The 17019-nt window shown below is 39.5% G+C and overlaps 1 protein-coding gene across 3 annotated transcripts in view; it reads left to right on the top strand.

Moving 5' to 3' along the window:
- The window catches only part of BCOR (BCL6 corepressor), a 38518-nt gene that overhangs the window by 8449 nt on the left and 13050 nt on the right, over positions 1-17019 (top strand). For 2 of the 3 annotated variants that reach the window (XM_044670169.1, XM_044670168.1), the window contains 4 exons: positions 7242-7520; positions 8120-8374; positions 9258-9586; positions 10005-10265. In XM_044670169.1, coding sequence (XP_044526104.1) covers positions 7242-7520; positions 8120-8374; positions 9258-9586; positions 10005-10265 — 1124 coding nt within the window. Of the gene's footprint in view, positions 1-7241; positions 7521-8017; positions 8375-9257; positions 9587-10004; positions 10266-17019 lie in introns of all 3 variants that reach the window. The other variant, XM_044670167.1, reaches the window with a different exon arrangement.

Here is a 17019-nt window from a genome sequence, read left to right as displayed (position 1 = left end):
TTTTTATTAGAATTCTGCTTGGTTGTCCAAAGGAATGGACTCTGCTTCTGGTATGTAAAGAAAAGAGAAAGGGAAGAAATTAAAAAGGAAAATGTCTCAGTTATTCATCTTACTTATTGTTTACTGTTCATTTTTAAAAGCTTAAAGAGACTTCATTTTAAGTGATGGCAAGACTGGCGATCTTGGGAAGTTATCTTCATAGCAGAGAAAAACTATGGGTAAAAGTGGTAGTAGAAAAGGCTCACTTTCAATTCAAACATTTTCTTCTATATGTGAAAAGTTGTGTAAGGATCTTGATAAACTTCCTCCCTTCCTTCTTAGATGGTGTTAAAGGAGATATACAGTGAAGGACATCTGCCAACTCTCACTCTCATTTATCCTTTGAATTACAGTGGTCTCTGACCTTAAAATATTCACTAGGCAGCAGAGAGAGACTCAGAAATGAGTCAGTGAGATTTGATTCACTATCCTCATATTCACCTCATTGAGCCTCTTGAAGGTGATGTGTAGGCAGGCTTGTCCTCAGGTGGTAAGAACAAGAGGTGACCCACTAATTCAGGTAGTCATTGCTGTTTTGAAAGTCCTTATGTGGGGGACAGTGAGGTTGTATTGCTGGTGGTACTGCTGCTGCTTTCTCAGAGTAGAACGCTCATGATTCAGTAGGTTCTTGGTTTATTCAGCTGTGAATTGATTAGTCAATCCTGTTTTTTTTTTTTTTAACAGCAATTTGTACTACTGTGCCAGAGAATTGGGGTGAAAAATGGGGGTGTGGAGTAGGGTGTAAGGTAGAAGAAAATAACTACAGCAGATCCCTCGCCTATCCTGGTTGGCTGTTATTGCTGTTAATCTGCCATCTCTGAACTTAGTTGATAGAGCATAAGACAGTACAGAGGCTAAAGAAAATTGGCCAGCTGGGCTTCTCATTTGTCTCTTGGGTTACAATCATGTAATTGTCAGGGTCTCTTACTAGTCGATGTTCCCAATAAACTGCACAGTGATCAGTTTACCCTGGCTAGAAGAGCATTGTTTCACAAAGCTGATAATAACCATTTCCAGCTAGGAGGAACTTGATTCTCCAAGCTTGGATTCTCCTGAAGGGCTTTACTGAGACTTTAGCATGACTGCCCTTGACATGATACCAACTGGTAGAAGGAAAATGCAAATAGCATTTGAATTTGACAGTCATTCAAATACAGTGTACCAAGAGAGATACTTTTTTTGTTGTTGCATTTTTACAATCTTTTACTAAACAAAGTAGAATGAAATCTTTTAAAAATTTGAAATAATTTGAACCTACTGTAGTCCAGGAAATAGAATGAGCAGCCTCGAGGGCATTTTCTGTCATTGGAAATGTTCTAACAGAAGCAGGATGACCATGTGTTAAGAGATGTAATAGAGACTGTTCATACACCAGGAGTAGGAGGTTGCACTTTTTACAACTTCTTTCAAGCTTCAAGATTTCTTGGCTTTGCTCTTTGCCTTCTATATGAGAGAGCCTGTTGTCCTAGAGTAGTGTATCTAAAAGGGATGTGGGTTGGTCTTGATCAAGAATTTAAATCTGGATAAATTTGGTCAACTTTAGTACCTTTAGGAAGCAGTAACACATTGATTAGAAGGAGAGTGTAACTAGCTTTTGAATTTTTCCTTTCGAATTGAAAAAATGGGTCAAAACAAATGGTTACTTTTAACTTACTGAAATTATAAGTGATTTGTATATGCTGCTTTTCTGCGGTGATGCTGTGGGCTAATAAAACAGGATGCTTAGTTTGAAGGGGCATTGATGATGTACTTCAGTATAAAATGTTCTCACATAGCTTCTTACCTCCTAAAACTTTCCATCCCTTCTGGTCAAGCATACTTGTTTCACAAACTACTTGGGATACTCACTTGGCGAGATTTGGGACTGGCTTATTTAGAGGAATATAAAACTTATCAATGGTAGAGTTTTAACAAGGTTAACCTCCACTAGATGTGATTGACTGCCTGCTGAAAGCAAGATTTAAATCAAGGATAACCCACAAATGTCTTAATACTCTTCCATCTTGTTTAGGACTCACTGGGCATTGTTAGAACAGTGGTGAGGCTGCTTTGTTGCCACGGTGACTTGTAAATGTTACCATGGCAACACTTCTATGGAGCACTGCCATAGCACAAACATGATAAATTATGGGATGCATGTGCTGTGAGTCATATGATTGTGCAGCAAGCAAGTGATTTAAGCAAGTGACATGCAGACGCATTCACATCTGTTTAGGTCATGTGACCAGTGCGCACTGGAATATATCTCGCTTTTAGAGTGACACTAAAGTACGTATGATGAGTGCTTTGAATGTCCTTCGTTAGTGATCTCGGAAGGCAGTCTTTCCCTCCAACTCATTCTTTACCTCTTTTTTTGTCTTTTCTCCCTCAATAATAATTCTGTCTTTAGTGAATGAAATGACTTTCTTTTTTTTTGTGGATGTCAAAGTTGAGGTATGCAGGAGTTGGATACCGAGCCTCTCATTAGATTGTGGATATGCATCTTAAGGGATCTTCGTGATGCTTCAGTATGGGAACCCCAGTATCAGAGTGATGGAAGATCACACCAGAGAACATCCTGTTGTTGCTCTAGTTGGCATCAAGATCTTTGTGCTGTGGAAAAACACTGCTGCAAAATGATTCCTTAAAGTTGTTCACAACAGCAAAAGGGAGTGAAGTGGCTTGGTTAGGAAGACTGTTTGGAAAATGGCCCAAATCAAGAGAAACGCAGAAGAAACCAGTATTATGTGTGGGTGGGTATGATTTTGATAACTTCGGAAATGAACATTATAGAATTCCTTCTAATGGTTTGGTATGTAGAATAAGAGGCACATCTAGAGTAACAATCCAAGAAGAAGGATGAGAGCTTACTTCTATTATCTAAAGATAAGAAGTTGATTTAGAAAGTCAGGAATTCCTAGCACCATGATAGAGGAGTTGGCATTTTTAAAGTAATAGAATTTAAAGGTGGACTGGAGATCATCCTATTCAGTACTTTTTATTGTAGAGAGGAGGAAATTGAGGCCAGAAGTTTTAAGTTTCTTGACTTTTTGTACATAAATGGTTTGCACAGTCAGTATTCAAATCTGAGTCTTTTGACTAAATCCAGTGCTTTATTGCTTTTTTTCAAGTTGAATGGGAAAAGATAAATCATACTTAATAAATGAGTCCTCCTATTCCTTAGGATTTGCACCTTGGTGGGAGGTGGGAAGGGTGGGGAGTGGTAGATTGTATATGAAAGAGATCCCTTCCTAACTTGCAACTTTCATCACGTAGTGATTGTCAGGTTGCAGGTACTAGGCACAAACTAGAAATTGGTGGCTTGAAAGTAGAAATAGGGAAGGTTGACTTTTAGAGTATTGTACACATGTCCAAAGAGTTACAGTGAGCTTTGATCTTTGGGAATGAGATTCAAATCTTAGTAATGTTACTTACACTGGCAAAATTAGAATTTAGAAGTCACTCATCTCTAAGTTGGTCTTCTGTGGAAGGTACTATTAGTTTTGACCCTAGCTCAGGTGGTTGAGATCAAAGATTTTCATCAGTGCACTCATTAGTGACAGTTAACTAGATTGCTGATTTCTGTGCAGGAAGGGAAAAGTGTCAATGGATTTTTTTTTCAACCTTGGGATTCATGTTTGAACTTAGGTAAGGATAGGATGTGATCCAGACCATTATTAATGCAGGTGACATTATGAAACCTGTTGATAAAATATTAATAAGGGAATTCATGGAAAGTTAACCTCAAGAAACCTAGGTTTGACTGAGTGGGGTAAAGATGAGGGGTCATTATGTGACCGCTTAAGCTTTTTTTTTTTTTTTTTTTTTTTTTTTTTTTTTTTTTTTTTTTTTCCGTGGAGCTCAAATGTAAGAAGAGCAATGCTATGGAAAAGGAGAGTTTATCTATTGTTCATTTTGGATCTGTATGGAGAAAAGGAGCTTTCCCAAAAGGAAGTAAATATATTTCACTTGTATTTCTACAAGCATATGATTGTTGTCAGAAGTGAATGAAGTCATTATATGGAAGGAAAAGGAGAAGGGAAAAGAAGGTGGGCAACAAGAAAACAATTTCATCAGTTGCTCTCATTTTATCCTGGAGCAAAAAAAAGGCACCATGAGGTTAAGTGTGGTCTCTTTAGACTAGAGTTTTATCTAAACTGCCAATGACAGATCATTTTATCGTATATTCAAAACTCCCCCCAAAAAAGTATGCTGCAGAACCACCTCCTGTTTCTTTAAAAGCAAAAAAAAGCACATTTAAAACTTTGTTTTAATTATTAAAAGCCTCCAACTAGAAGATTTTTAGGTGTTGCCTTTTCAGTTTTCTCACACACAGACTTAACTGGCAAAAAGTTTGGTTGGATCATTCATATAAAGGAAAATAAATTATTGTAATTAAGATGGATACCATTCTCAAAAATTACATAAAGGAGTTAAAAATAGAATTGGCCCAAGTGTCTGGCATCATTTTGTTATAATAATTTCCATGGAATTTGGATTTTTGGAAGTGTTCAATGGTCTTATGGGGAATGGAGGTGGGGTATGATTTAGAAGACACCAGGTAAACAGTATTAGTTCCACTTTCTACTTTCAAAGTAGTAACTACTGTAGTGAGATAAAAAGAGAATCTGAATTATAATTCACAACTTCCTCTGGTTTTCTAGTCTTATACAAAGTCCATTAATAGCTCATTTATGACTTGCATAAGCATTTGCATAGGTCCAATGTGTATGTTGCTATTTGTGTTTTCTTCTGCTATTACAGGAAATTTTTGTATTTAAACACCTCAAACTGAATGTCCCAGAGATATCTCAAATTCAACATAAGCAAAACTGAACTTCCAGTTGCCAGACTTTAAGCATGTTCATCTATCTATTTCTACCTCCACCTCTTTATCTGACTTCTTTTTTATCTACATAGTTCCCACCTTAATTCAGACCCTCCTGGCCTCTTGGATTATTACAATAGCCTTTTGATTGATCTCCCCAATTCAAGCCTTTCCCCTTCTCCAGTCTGTCCTACACACTATTGCCAAAGTCATTTTCCCTAAATGTAGATCTGACTATGACTATGCGTCATGTCTTTAATGTAAATTCCCCTGTTGAGTTTCTAAAAGTCCTTCATAACCTCTTTACAGCCCTTCTTCCAGACTTATGGAACATTACATACACACACTGCCCTCCCCCTCCCCTGTACTCTTGAGATGTACCCACATTAGTTTTTTCTTGGTTCCCCTCACATCATAACACTACATGCCAGGAATGCATTCACTCTTCTCTGCCTCTTAGTATTCTTCTTTCCCTTCAAGGTACAGCTTAAGCACTACCTCTTTCTGCTTGAAGTCTTTCTTGATTTCTTCTCCCCACCCTTCAACTGCTAGTGACCTTCCTTCAAAACTATTTCAATATTTAGCTACTTTGTATTTTTCTCTTTATGTTTATTTTGTATATACTTATGTCTGTACTTGTTGACTTCCTGTTAGAATGCAAACTTCTTGCCAGTAGGGATCATTTTATTCATTGTATTTATATCCTATGTGTAGCACAAAGCTGGGACATGTACTATAGGTGCTTAATAAATGCTTATTGGTTAATTGATGCTACCATTACAAAGGATACCTAAATGTGGCATTGTCTTGAAATACCTGCATTTGGCCTAGTGCATTTCAGATAAGTGGGTAGAAATTACTTTCTTTAGAATGTTGGGCTGCTTAACCATCAATAGCTCTGACTTCCCTGTTTAAATAATATGTGCCAATGAGAACACATGAATGGCATTTGAGAAGTAACTATCTGTTGTATTTAAAAGCATCTAAAGGAACATAGGGTTTGAGAACAAAAAACTTTTAAAATAGGTTTGCTTCCTGTAGTGGCAGGTATTAGTGGACCGATGAATGTCCGGCTTGATAGGAATGTTGCATTCACCTTTTCTGGGCCTAAAGTAATGTGCCTACCTTCACTTGTTACCCATCTTGTGAATTTCAGGGAGTTTTCTCCTCATGTCTATAGTTATTGTATATGTGTAGTCCCTATGGCAAATGGTGGGTGGGTGGGGGGGTGTACATACATACTAGATAACATGGGGTGATAGGATCAGGTTCTTTGATACCAGAGAGATAAATACATTTTTTAAGCTCTCCTGAGCTCTTTCAGCTCTGGGATTCACTTGAGAAAGCTGCCTTTGGTTTCACGCCTTGTTCGTCTTTGGCACTACCCATTCTTTCTCTTCCACCAGCGTCTCTCAGTCTTAAGAATTCATATCAAAATGGTCCATTTCCCCACACATTTCATTTTCTCTGTGATGACTAGTACTGTTGCTGCTATTTTATGACTTGTTGGGGACTCTACTGACCTCCAATTTGTTTTTTTAGAAAATGTTATTTTCTAAGGTTTCGGTCTTTAGGCCAGTTAGAAGGGGCAGATTAGATGCTCCTCAGGTCCACTGAATCCTAAGCCAAGGGTATCTGTCCAGTTTTGGCCTGTTCAGTCTCCATTTACTACCTCTTGTTGTTTATCATAAGCTTTGCCCTGATGATTAACTAGTGAAATCAATCATGGGTTGATAAAGGCTTTTTAAAGTATTGTCTATATGGCAGGCACTGGGATACAAAAGAAAAAAATGAAACAATTCCTGTCCTCAAGAAGTTTACATTCTATCTATGATTTTCCTGCTTGGTCTTAAGTAATCTATATATTTACTTAAGTCAGGGAGAAATGGCAAATTTTGCCTTAAAGAATTCTGGGATAGATGTAGGTATTTATCATTTGAAAGAAGGAGTTATAAGGGTTTCTTTTAAACCTCATCTCCCTCCTTGTCCCTCCCTTCAACCCACCCCTCACTGCCTTCCCCTTCCGCCACCTACCCCAAGGAGGGAAAATCCAGTATAGGAGAAGGATTTTGTGCCTTGTCATCCCATTTCAGAAATGAAGAACCAAATTTTTTGCATGGAACCTGCTTTCTCTTAGATGACTGCTGGTACAGGAGCATCCCTTTCTCAAGGAGTTGAGTTTAGAATTTTGGCGTTCAGAATCTTTAACACTATCCCCTGCTCCCAATATTTCCAAGTGGAAATATTTCTGTTTTTCTGTAAAGATTTGCTAGTGATAGATTGACTTTGGAGAGAGCCACCCCCATGGCCTTTAAACCTCCATTTTGTATCCCCCCCTCAGTGTCATCTCATGTGGTCATTTTGGGGTTTTTTGCTTTATTGTTGTTTTTTTCAGGTGACTTTAATAATACAGGGAATAAACTAGATCGCTTTGAAGTCCCCGAGGAAAAAGATCTTCACATTGAGAAATGTTTCTTGGAGAGGCAGCCTCTAAGTGAAAGGACTACAGACCTGCAGACCCCAGACATGCCCCACAGCCCCGGCCCCCGGCTGGACAGAAAACGAAAACTCTCAGGGGAGAGTCTGCAGCCTGATGGCAGCCAACCAGAGGCAGTAGCAGAGGAGCTGCAGGAGGATCCTCTACTGAAAGCCAAGAGAAGACGAGCCTCCAAAGGTGAGCTCTACTAGCATAGGCCAGGCTGGCCTTGGGCTTCCATGCATGGGACTGTGGCAATGTGTATGGATGTGTGGGTATGGATATGAGGCACTCAACCCTCCAAATACAGACTGTGATAGTAAGGAATTACTCATTTCAAGCCTCCTAAACATTACTATGCTCAGCCCTTTGAATTCAAGCTGTCTTCATGGGGGAAAAGAGAACTGGCAGTACCCAGTCAGAACTAGTGATGAGGCACACATAGCCATGACCATACAGATAACCACAGTCCACGGAACCTTTTAATGCCTGAAACTGAAAACTAAGCCAAACAAAAACAAACCCATAATGCCTCACATGACCCACAAAAAAAAACCACTCCCCAGTGTGCAGCGAAGTGCTGAAGCTGAGACAGTGATGCCCTCCTTCCTCCCCACAAGTGACTTGTAGCTCATTTTGTTTTAGACTTTAGTTGAGGGGGCTTTTTGATTAATTTTTAGTTATTTTTCCATTAGATGACTGGCCTGAGAGGGAAATGACAAACAATTCCTCTAACCACTTAGAAGAGCCACATTGTAATGAGGTGACCAACCTGAAGGTGTGCATTGAATTAACAGGGCTCCATCCCAAAAAACAGCGTCACCTGCAGCATCTTAGGGAACTGTGGGAGCAGCAGGTGTCACCACCAGAGAGATCCCCGCCCAGCAAGTTGGGCCGGCAAAGCAGGAAAGATTTAGCTGAGGCTGTGCAGCCAGAGGTCACTGCAAAGGTTAAAGACTGCACCGAAGAAAAGCACCCCAGGAAAAGGTCAGAGGTCAAAAGCAATAGAAGCTGGTCTGAAGAGTCCCTCAGAACAAGTGACAATGTACAAGGTATGCAGAGGCCACTAGGGAACTTGAGTTGGCTTACTCTTAGTAGTGATGCATGCTGGCACCACTATTGTGAATGGATGGATCATCTGCAGTTCATATCTATATCAATACCTATATACCCCCATTTTTAGGGACTTTACCTCCTTAGAAGAAATTGACTGACTGAAATGTGCAGGCAGGGGAATTTTAAAACATGATATATATGTATTATTAAAATAGAATATATTCTCTTCTCTTATCTCTCTTTCTCTCCCCCCCCCCCTTTTTTTCCCCCCTTTTTAAAGCCTAACTGATTTGGTTTGATCATATGACTTAGGAGTGTACAGGAAAGAACCTTCATTTCTTTGGATTCCTTTTGACACTCAGTAGCTCTGTGGCAGCTTAACTTAAAGGAGTGAGGGAAACCATTGTAGGCTGATAGTCCACAGGCTGGGTAAATGCCAGAAATAAAGTTGAAGCATCACCAAGGAGCTAGCTAATAACTCCATCAGTCCATCCTCAGCGGATCCGCCGCCCAGCCTCGATGTTGCTAGCCTGATGTTGCTGCACCTAGGCTAGCGATTGGAGTGTCTACTGCTCTTAGATCCCTGCAGCACCTAGGCACAATAGGCAGGGGGGAGGGGAAGAAGGGAGAATTTGCATTTGTGTGCTTGTCAGGCCCTTTAAAATGACTTCCCAGCTCCGGGCTTTGTGGGTTAACCTATTTGCTGTTTGAATGTGGGTAATTAAAATATTAATGCTTTGAAAACATAATTGGTATATCTTTAAAAAATGAAGCTGCTTTGGTGATAAGTGTTAACAATACGCCTTTCTTTCAGCACCCGCTCGCTCCAACGGTGTAATGCCTTCTTCCTCTCCACCCTTCCCCCCTCTCCCCATTTAGGCTTGCCTGTATTCCCGGTGTCTCCGCACATGAAGAGCCTTTCATCCACCAATGCGAACGGCAAAAGGCAGACTCAGCCAAGCTGTACGCCAGCCTCGAGGCTGGCTGCCAAACAGCAGAAAATTAAAGAAAGCCGGAAGACAGATGTGCTGTGCACAGACGAAGAGGAGGATTTCCAGCCTGCATCCCTGCTGCAGAAATACACCGACTGTGAGAAGCCATCAGGGAAGCGCCAGTGTAAAACCAAACACTTGACTCCACAGGAGAGGAGGAGGAGGTCATCTCTGACAGGGGATGATACCACAGATATAGAAAACAACGAGGACAAGGTATCCTTATTAAAAAAAAAAAAAAGCCTATTTAAGGTCCTAGTCATACACTAACTTTGCCTCCTACAGTCACCACCAGCCTACGTCATAATATGCTGTAATAAAGCACCTGTTTTCATTGGCCCCTCCTGAAAACGTAACTTTCCTGTCCTTAAGGTACACAGAGGTCTACTATTCTTCCAGGAGAAAGTAAAGTTACAAATTGAGCTTTGATAGATTTTCTACCATCCTTCCCCTATATCCATCCCCTATTCTCCTTTCCCCAGGATGCCTACAGACAATGATTTTCTGCCCTCAGTGAGGTTTATAGCCCATTAGGGAGATGGGAGTGTGGGAGAAGGGTTTTTAAATAGACACTAGTAAATATAACCAGTAAATGATTCCTGATTTATTTTTTTTTAAAAATTTTTTTGGACAGGTCATGGTAACAAGGAGGTTCAGGAAGCGACCAGAGCCAGCTTCAGAGTGTGACTCTTTGCCATCCAAGTTGCAGGAGCAGAAACCGTATGATCGCCTGCCACAAACTCCCTTGATACCTTCCTCCCAGTCTGCACAGCTACCGAGCCCCACTCAAGAGACCACCCCAACTCGTCCCATGCCACCCGAAGCCCGGAGACTGATTGTCAATAAGAATGCTGGTGAAACACTCCTGCAAAGGGCAGCTCGCCTAGGATATGAGGCAAGTCTCAGTGTTGAGCATCTAAATGAAGGTTCAGCCTTTAGGAGTATGGGGGATGGGAGCACAAGGTGGGGGGATTTGCGTCTTAGTTTGGGGGGAAAACATGACAAGTGATAATGAATGGTTCATTCAGAGAATTCCGGATTCAGAGAATCGGGTATTAGCAAAGGTCTGTGTTGTTTTTGCCTGTTTGGGAATGGGGGGAAGGCTGTTAGGATATTTGTGCTCTTTTCCCTTTAACGAATTATTCAGTGTTTCAACAAAATAAAGGCCCTTCCAATGTATATAGTTCATGTTCAGGCAGGTAGGATCTCTTAGCATCCTCAAGTTTCACTGGCTTATCTGTGATAGAAAATCTGACATAACCCAGAAGCTTCAGAGCTTGAAGGCTGAAGGGGAATTTTAATGAGCCCTGTTGGATTTTGATTAGTGAAGGGAGGAAAAGTTATTTGTTTTTAGTTTCTGTCCTGCAAACATGTTTACAGATGGAGTGGCAGGTGGAAAGTGTTCAGGATGCTTTTCTTTTCAGAGCATGGGGCAGTTTGATGGAGTAAAATGGGGCAAAAACAAGCAGCTTGATTATGACTGAAAAATCCATAATTTTGTTGTCTAATCCTTGACATAAGGCCAGAAATATAAATGATTTTAAGAGATTTCTAAAAGGTTGGGCAACCAATAAATCTGGTAAGAATGGTATCATCGTATTTGTTGGTAAAATTTTATCTCTACTTCCAACACTGTGGGTGATTCTCTGGTCTTCTTTAAGAATGTGTGGCATGGTAACTTTGACCATTCTTTCTGTTGTATCCTCTTCACACCAAAACCAAAATAGGGAGGTTCGGGAGCCTCTGCCAAATATATAAAGTTGCCAGCCTCCCTTGCCTGTTGATATTTTCTTCCACTAGCTTCTCTCTAGGTCCTCTCCTCTTTAATACCCCTGTTGGCCTCTGTCATCAGTTTGAAAAAAAGCAGCCCACAGAGCAAAAATGCATTTTTGATATAGGGCCGGCAGTAGCCCTGGAAGAAGTTAATGCTGGAATGAAATGTAATGTGGCCAAAGTTATTCTTGGAAACCAAGCATCTTGATTGTGGAGAATGTATGCAGCTTTTGGAAACTGAGACCTTTTTGTGAAGTTTTTAGGCTTTGCGGAAATCCACTTTTTTATTTCTTAAACAACTCTTTTACATGGTTTTTCATGGTTACTTTCACTTTCTTTAGTAAGAATACTTGACAGGGAACCTTTTCCTCACTTCAGTTCATTTCTGAGAATTGCATGTTAAAAATTATAACTTGAGTGTGCTATAAGGGAAAGACTAGGTAGCCAGAAACTTGGGTACTAGTCTGTTTCTACCACTAAATCAAACTGTGTGACATTGGAGAAGATACTTAATCATTCTGGGCCTCATCTATAAAAATGATGGTTTGGACTAGACCAACATTTCCCTCACTTATATTTCATGTGATGTGAATAGATGTAGGTTGAGAAATTCTTTATATTCTCCTTTTCATATAGAATTGTGTATGATCACTTAAAAGTTAGTTAGGTGTTCAAAAATCTATATAATTGCTTCTGTTTTGTTCCAAAGTTTCTCTAAAGGCCTTCCATGCCACTATTCTAGAAATCTTCCATAATCTTTTCCCCTCCCCAAAGCGTCTTTATATGTTTTTCCTAAATATTTTAGGTCCCAAGGTATTCCATTATTAAATTAGTTTAGGAAACACTGGACCAGGTGATCTCAAAGGTCTCCTTGGTCTAAAATTTTATGATTCCCATGAAGAGTTCTACTATATTAAGTTTCATGGCTTTTTTTTTTTTTTTTTTTTTTTTTTTTTTTTTAAGTTCAGTTTAGGATTTTTTTTCCCTAATGAGGACCTTGAGCCATGATGTCTTAGGGAAAAAAATGATCTTATTTGAGTTGCATCCTACTCTCTCATCCATTAGTTTCCACTAATTAGCTCCATTGGTTAGAATATAGAAGTGGTAGTATTAAGTCAAGGTCATTCCCATGATATTTGAAGGTTCCTGATTCTTATCCTTTTCATGTACTTCTGATCAGCTCTGTCTGGCACATATGTGTCGTTTGTCAGTAAGGGAATTGGGTGATAGATTGAATGATAATTCATCATATCACTAATAGTGGGGAAAGAAGTATTCAGTCTGTCTGAGTGTCCCAAAAATCAGCAGTGTTGCCCTCCATATAGAGACTATTGTTGTGGATAATTGGACCTTGTATTTCTCATCTGGAAGGAATTTATGAATCCTAACAGTTGGCTCTATCCTTTCCCCTCTCCAAGAAACAGACATTTGCACCTGAATCCTAGAGAGATTTGACTTGACCAAAATCACATAACTAGTTAATGCTGTTTTTTCTTCAATAAAATTACACACAAGAGTTGGGTACTCTCATCTAATGTTGTTAACTTCAAATTAGTATAAATTGTCCACTGGCTCCTGACTGCATGCCTGGTTGATTTTGGTTGAAGTTTGGCTTCTTTAGGGCCTGTTCAGTGCATGGGAGATTGTGGGGGGAAAGAGGAAGAGAGAAACTGAGAGGGAAGGAGAGACAGAGTAGAAGAGAGAAACCAAGGGGAAAGGAAGAAAAAAGATGTGAGAGAGATATCATACATGAGCATATAGTACGGGAAAGAACAACAGACAAGATTTGCTATTAACTGACCTTGGTCAAATCACTTCCCTCTCTGGGACTGGTTACCTCATCTGTAAAATGGTGGGGTTGGATTAGAATATGAATTCTTTCAGATTCTTTCCAGCTCCAGTATCCAGTCATTCTGATTTCTTTAGAAATATGATCATCATTACACTCACCTTAAGTTCATTACAAGTAGAAGAAAATTCCCTAGAAAGACAGACACTAAGCCCGATCAAAATGATCTCCCTATGGGGATCTGCACCAAAAGTACAGCTCCAGGAAGACTCCAAGAAGTTATTAGTGGCTTTGAGTTGGAGAAATAACTTTTTATGTGTTCCATCCATTGACCGACACTTGGATAGTTATAATTTCATTTCTATTTAATTTGCATTCTTACCTTGAATGAATATACTACATATAAATTATGCATGTTGCTGCTTATTACTTTTGATGCAGTAGCTTAGGCACTTAAAAGTAACTGGAAGATTGAATCTTTTAGAATTTAATCAAACTTTCTGAGATATCTTTTGGCATCATATAAAATCTTGTCCCTATCCTTGGGACCTACAAGACTTTCAACTATTCGGGCTTTTAGTTGAAGGGCAATTGACTTAATCTCTTGTTGAGGATCCAATTTAAATGGATCACTATGGCAAGTCTGCCATGTAGTTAGTTTTTGCCATTATGGTTTACTGCTTAGCAGGGTGAACTTGCATGCCAGAAATAAGCTATTGTCCAATTTTGTGTGTCGTAAACTGGTTCTTAAGATTCTCTCTCTCTCTCTCTCTCTCTCTCTCTCTCTCTCTTTTTTTTAAACCCTTAACTTCTGTGTATTGGCTCCTTGGTGGAAGAGTGGTAAGGGTGGACAATGGGGGTCAAGTGACTTGCCCAGGGTCACACAGCTGGGAAGTGTCTGAGGCCGGATTTGAACCTAGGTCTCTAGGCCTGGCTCTCAATGCATTGAGCTATCCAGCTGCCCCCTGGTTCTTAAGATTCTTAAAAGAACCTCTATTTTCAGATACTTCTTTGAATAGACCACCTAAATGCATGTGTAAATTGCCACAGAAGTTATAAAATCTTTTCCCCAGTTTATGAAAGCTTATGTTTCTGAATCTAAAATGTGCCTGTCGCCACGTGCTTGTACGTTGAGTGGTAATGGTTAAATTTTTTATGAATTAAATTACGTTTTTTAAAAAGTTAATGAGGCATTTAATTAATTAACAATATTGAGTTTTATGGCCTTTATGGTTACATTTTGTGGTTAATGGCATTACACTTAATAGCTGCTTACCACTGAACTGTCTAACAAAAAAAAAAAAAAACCAAAACCTCACCACTTTTTGTGGCAGTATGTATACTGTCCTTAAAACGTTTATTGTTTTGGAAACTATAAAAATGAAAAGAATTGACGTATTTTATGTTTTGATTTAGGTGTCATAGGCTCACTTAGAGTTTCAGGATTGGAAGAGACTTTTTAGAGGTCATATAATCAACTCCTTAATTATAACACATGAAAAAAATTGAGGCCCAGAGAAATTAAGGCATTTGCAGAAAGTTCATGGGGCAGAGCTGGGTTTTCAATCCAGTTCATCCCAGTGCTTTTTAACTCACTGGTGAAAACCAACTGGACCGTGAAGATAGTCTTCTTGAGTTGGTCAGCCTCGTTAGAGCTGTGTTGCTTTGTAGACCTTATTCATCCAAAAGAGCAATATCATGTTACTAAATTTAACAGACAGTAGGATTTCTCATATTCTCCTGAAATAGTGTGTTTTATCCTAAGCTTCAGAAAACCTATGGTATGAGTCCAGCTCCAACAATAAGTAGCTAGATGTGACAATCCTAAACCTTAGTTTCCTCTTCTGTAAAATGAAGAGAAGGGGAATGTGCATTTATATAGCACTTACTATGTAGCCTGGGACTATGAAGTACTTTTTACCATATGTGAAGGTATTATCTTCCCTGCCCACCTCACAAATTTCTGTGAAGATCTTCACAGATCTTAAAGTGATTTCTATGGATATGTTCTTCCCACTGTTGCAGATTTCTCTCCATTTCTGCCCTCCCTCCCCTATTTTATTGATTCATGAATTACCTTGGTCATAAAGTTTATTACCTAATGGTAAAAAATTGGGTGATAGCTCTTGCCAGTTAAATAGACAGATCTTTGAATGAAAGTTTGTCTCTATTCCATTCTCAAGCCATTTTAGCTTGAATGAGCCCTGCCTAGTGTTTGGTATCCAAACCTAAGTTCATCTGTATGCCATAGTGAAACATGGGAGAAGGACTTTAGAAAAGTTTGTGAACCATTTGGCAAATTTTAAAAGCTGTTATTTTTTTGGTGGAAAGAAAAACCATAGATAGAAAAATTGATTAGTTGCTGATTTAGTTTGTTTCACTTTATCTTCAAGGCAAAGAGAATTGAATCACCTTAATGCTTAGGACAGTTTCAGAAGGGAGGGAGTAATGGACAGAGAAAGGAAACTGGGTTCATAAGCCTTAGAAGTAGACATTGATTTCAGCCCATCCTAGACATTAATTACATCTAGCTACTCCAGGTAGAAGTGGAGATCCCAGGTAAAGGCCATAGTTCCTAGACTAATTTGAGTCCTTGAGATTTATTAATAGGAACAATTAAGCTCTTGGTTGGTAAAACACCAGACTTCTGGGATCTGGTTAAATTGATCTGTGCACCAGCAGTAAGTGGCTCCTGCACTTGATCCCAATGTCATGTGACCAAGTTCCTTTCCTTGGCTGGGGCATGCCACTCATTAGCTTGCTGCAATCCACTTTAGTCTGGTTAGTGAGGGCCTGCTAAAAGAACAGCTTCATGCTGTATCCTAGATACCAGTTCTCAGGTCAGGGTATACTAAGAGCACAGATTATTGTGGGCTTTCCAGCAGATCTGAAACTGAATGAATAAATGTGCTTTTTGCCCCCCCCCCCCTTTCCTGTTTGCCTGATCTTATTTGAGAAGAGAGATACCCCTCAAAATCACTATGTGATTCGGTAGATATGATGAGCAGATTAATAGGAATGCCATTTAAGTTTCCCAAGGTGGGTAGTGGTTTTAGAGCCTTTTGGTATTGTATAATTTCCACCAAGCTGCCCTTAAAACAAAATTCTTCTCTGTCCCCCATCTTCTGCAGAATGATCATTTCATTGATCAGTCACAAACTGGTCTAAGACTTAACATTGTTTTTCTTCTGATGGAAAAGATCAGAATCTTGAGAATTTCCCTTCAATGGTTGTTTGGGAGAAGCCTTTCTGCCCTGACCCTAGCAGTGTGGCTGTCATCAGTTCTCCTGCGGCTCTGGTGAATTCTTGAAAACTGTTCTCTGCTGGGTGTGACTTGTAGGAAAATGTTGTAATATGTTTTCTTTTCTTTTTTTAAACCCTTACCTTCCATCTTGGAGTCAATACTGTGTATTGGCTCCAAGGCAGAAGAGTGGTAACGTAGCTAATGGGGTCAAGTGACTTGCCCAGGGTCACAGAGCCAGTGTCTGAGGCCAAGATTTGAACCTAGGACCTCCCATCTCAAGGCCTGGCTCTCAATCCACTGAACTACCCAACTGCCCCCTATAATATGTTTTCTGATGGCAAACATTGTTCTATATGTTTGAAAACTTTCTTCATTAAGGTAATAAAACATTGAATAAATTACTGCTTTGCTTTACAGGGAATGTTACATATTAATATTTAACACTAAGGAAGTAAGATTAATAACAGTGGTTCTACGACAAACTATCTACTCGGAACAAATTCTGAAGTGTGTATTGAGGGATTGGCTTGTTTTCATGTAGTTCCTGAAATTTGTAGGTTATGCTATTGTATACTTATTTCCTGCCATTACCTTTAAATAAGCAAAAATATTCATATGATTGCCACCACTGGGGTGGAAGAAGGGCTTGAGTGAGACCCACCTGACAGGGACTTTAGAGTTGTTTCATACAATTCTGGGACACGCATTAAAAATCAGATTGACTTGTGTTTTTCTGAAAAACTTCATCCCACTTTGTGATATAATGCAGTGTATGACCTTCATTCAGCTTTTCAGCACACTTCTTCAAACTCCAACCTATAAACAAGACCATGATTCTCTCTG

This window comes from Gracilinanus agilis, chromosome 3 (assembly GCF_016433145.1).
Source record: "Gracilinanus agilis isolate LMUSP501 chromosome 3, AgileGrace, whole genome shotgun sequence".
Lineage (NCBI taxonomy): Eukaryota > Metazoa > Chordata > Mammalia > Didelphimorphia > Didelphidae > Gracilinanus > Gracilinanus agilis.
This window is presented reverse-complemented; position numbering and strand designations above follow the sequence as displayed.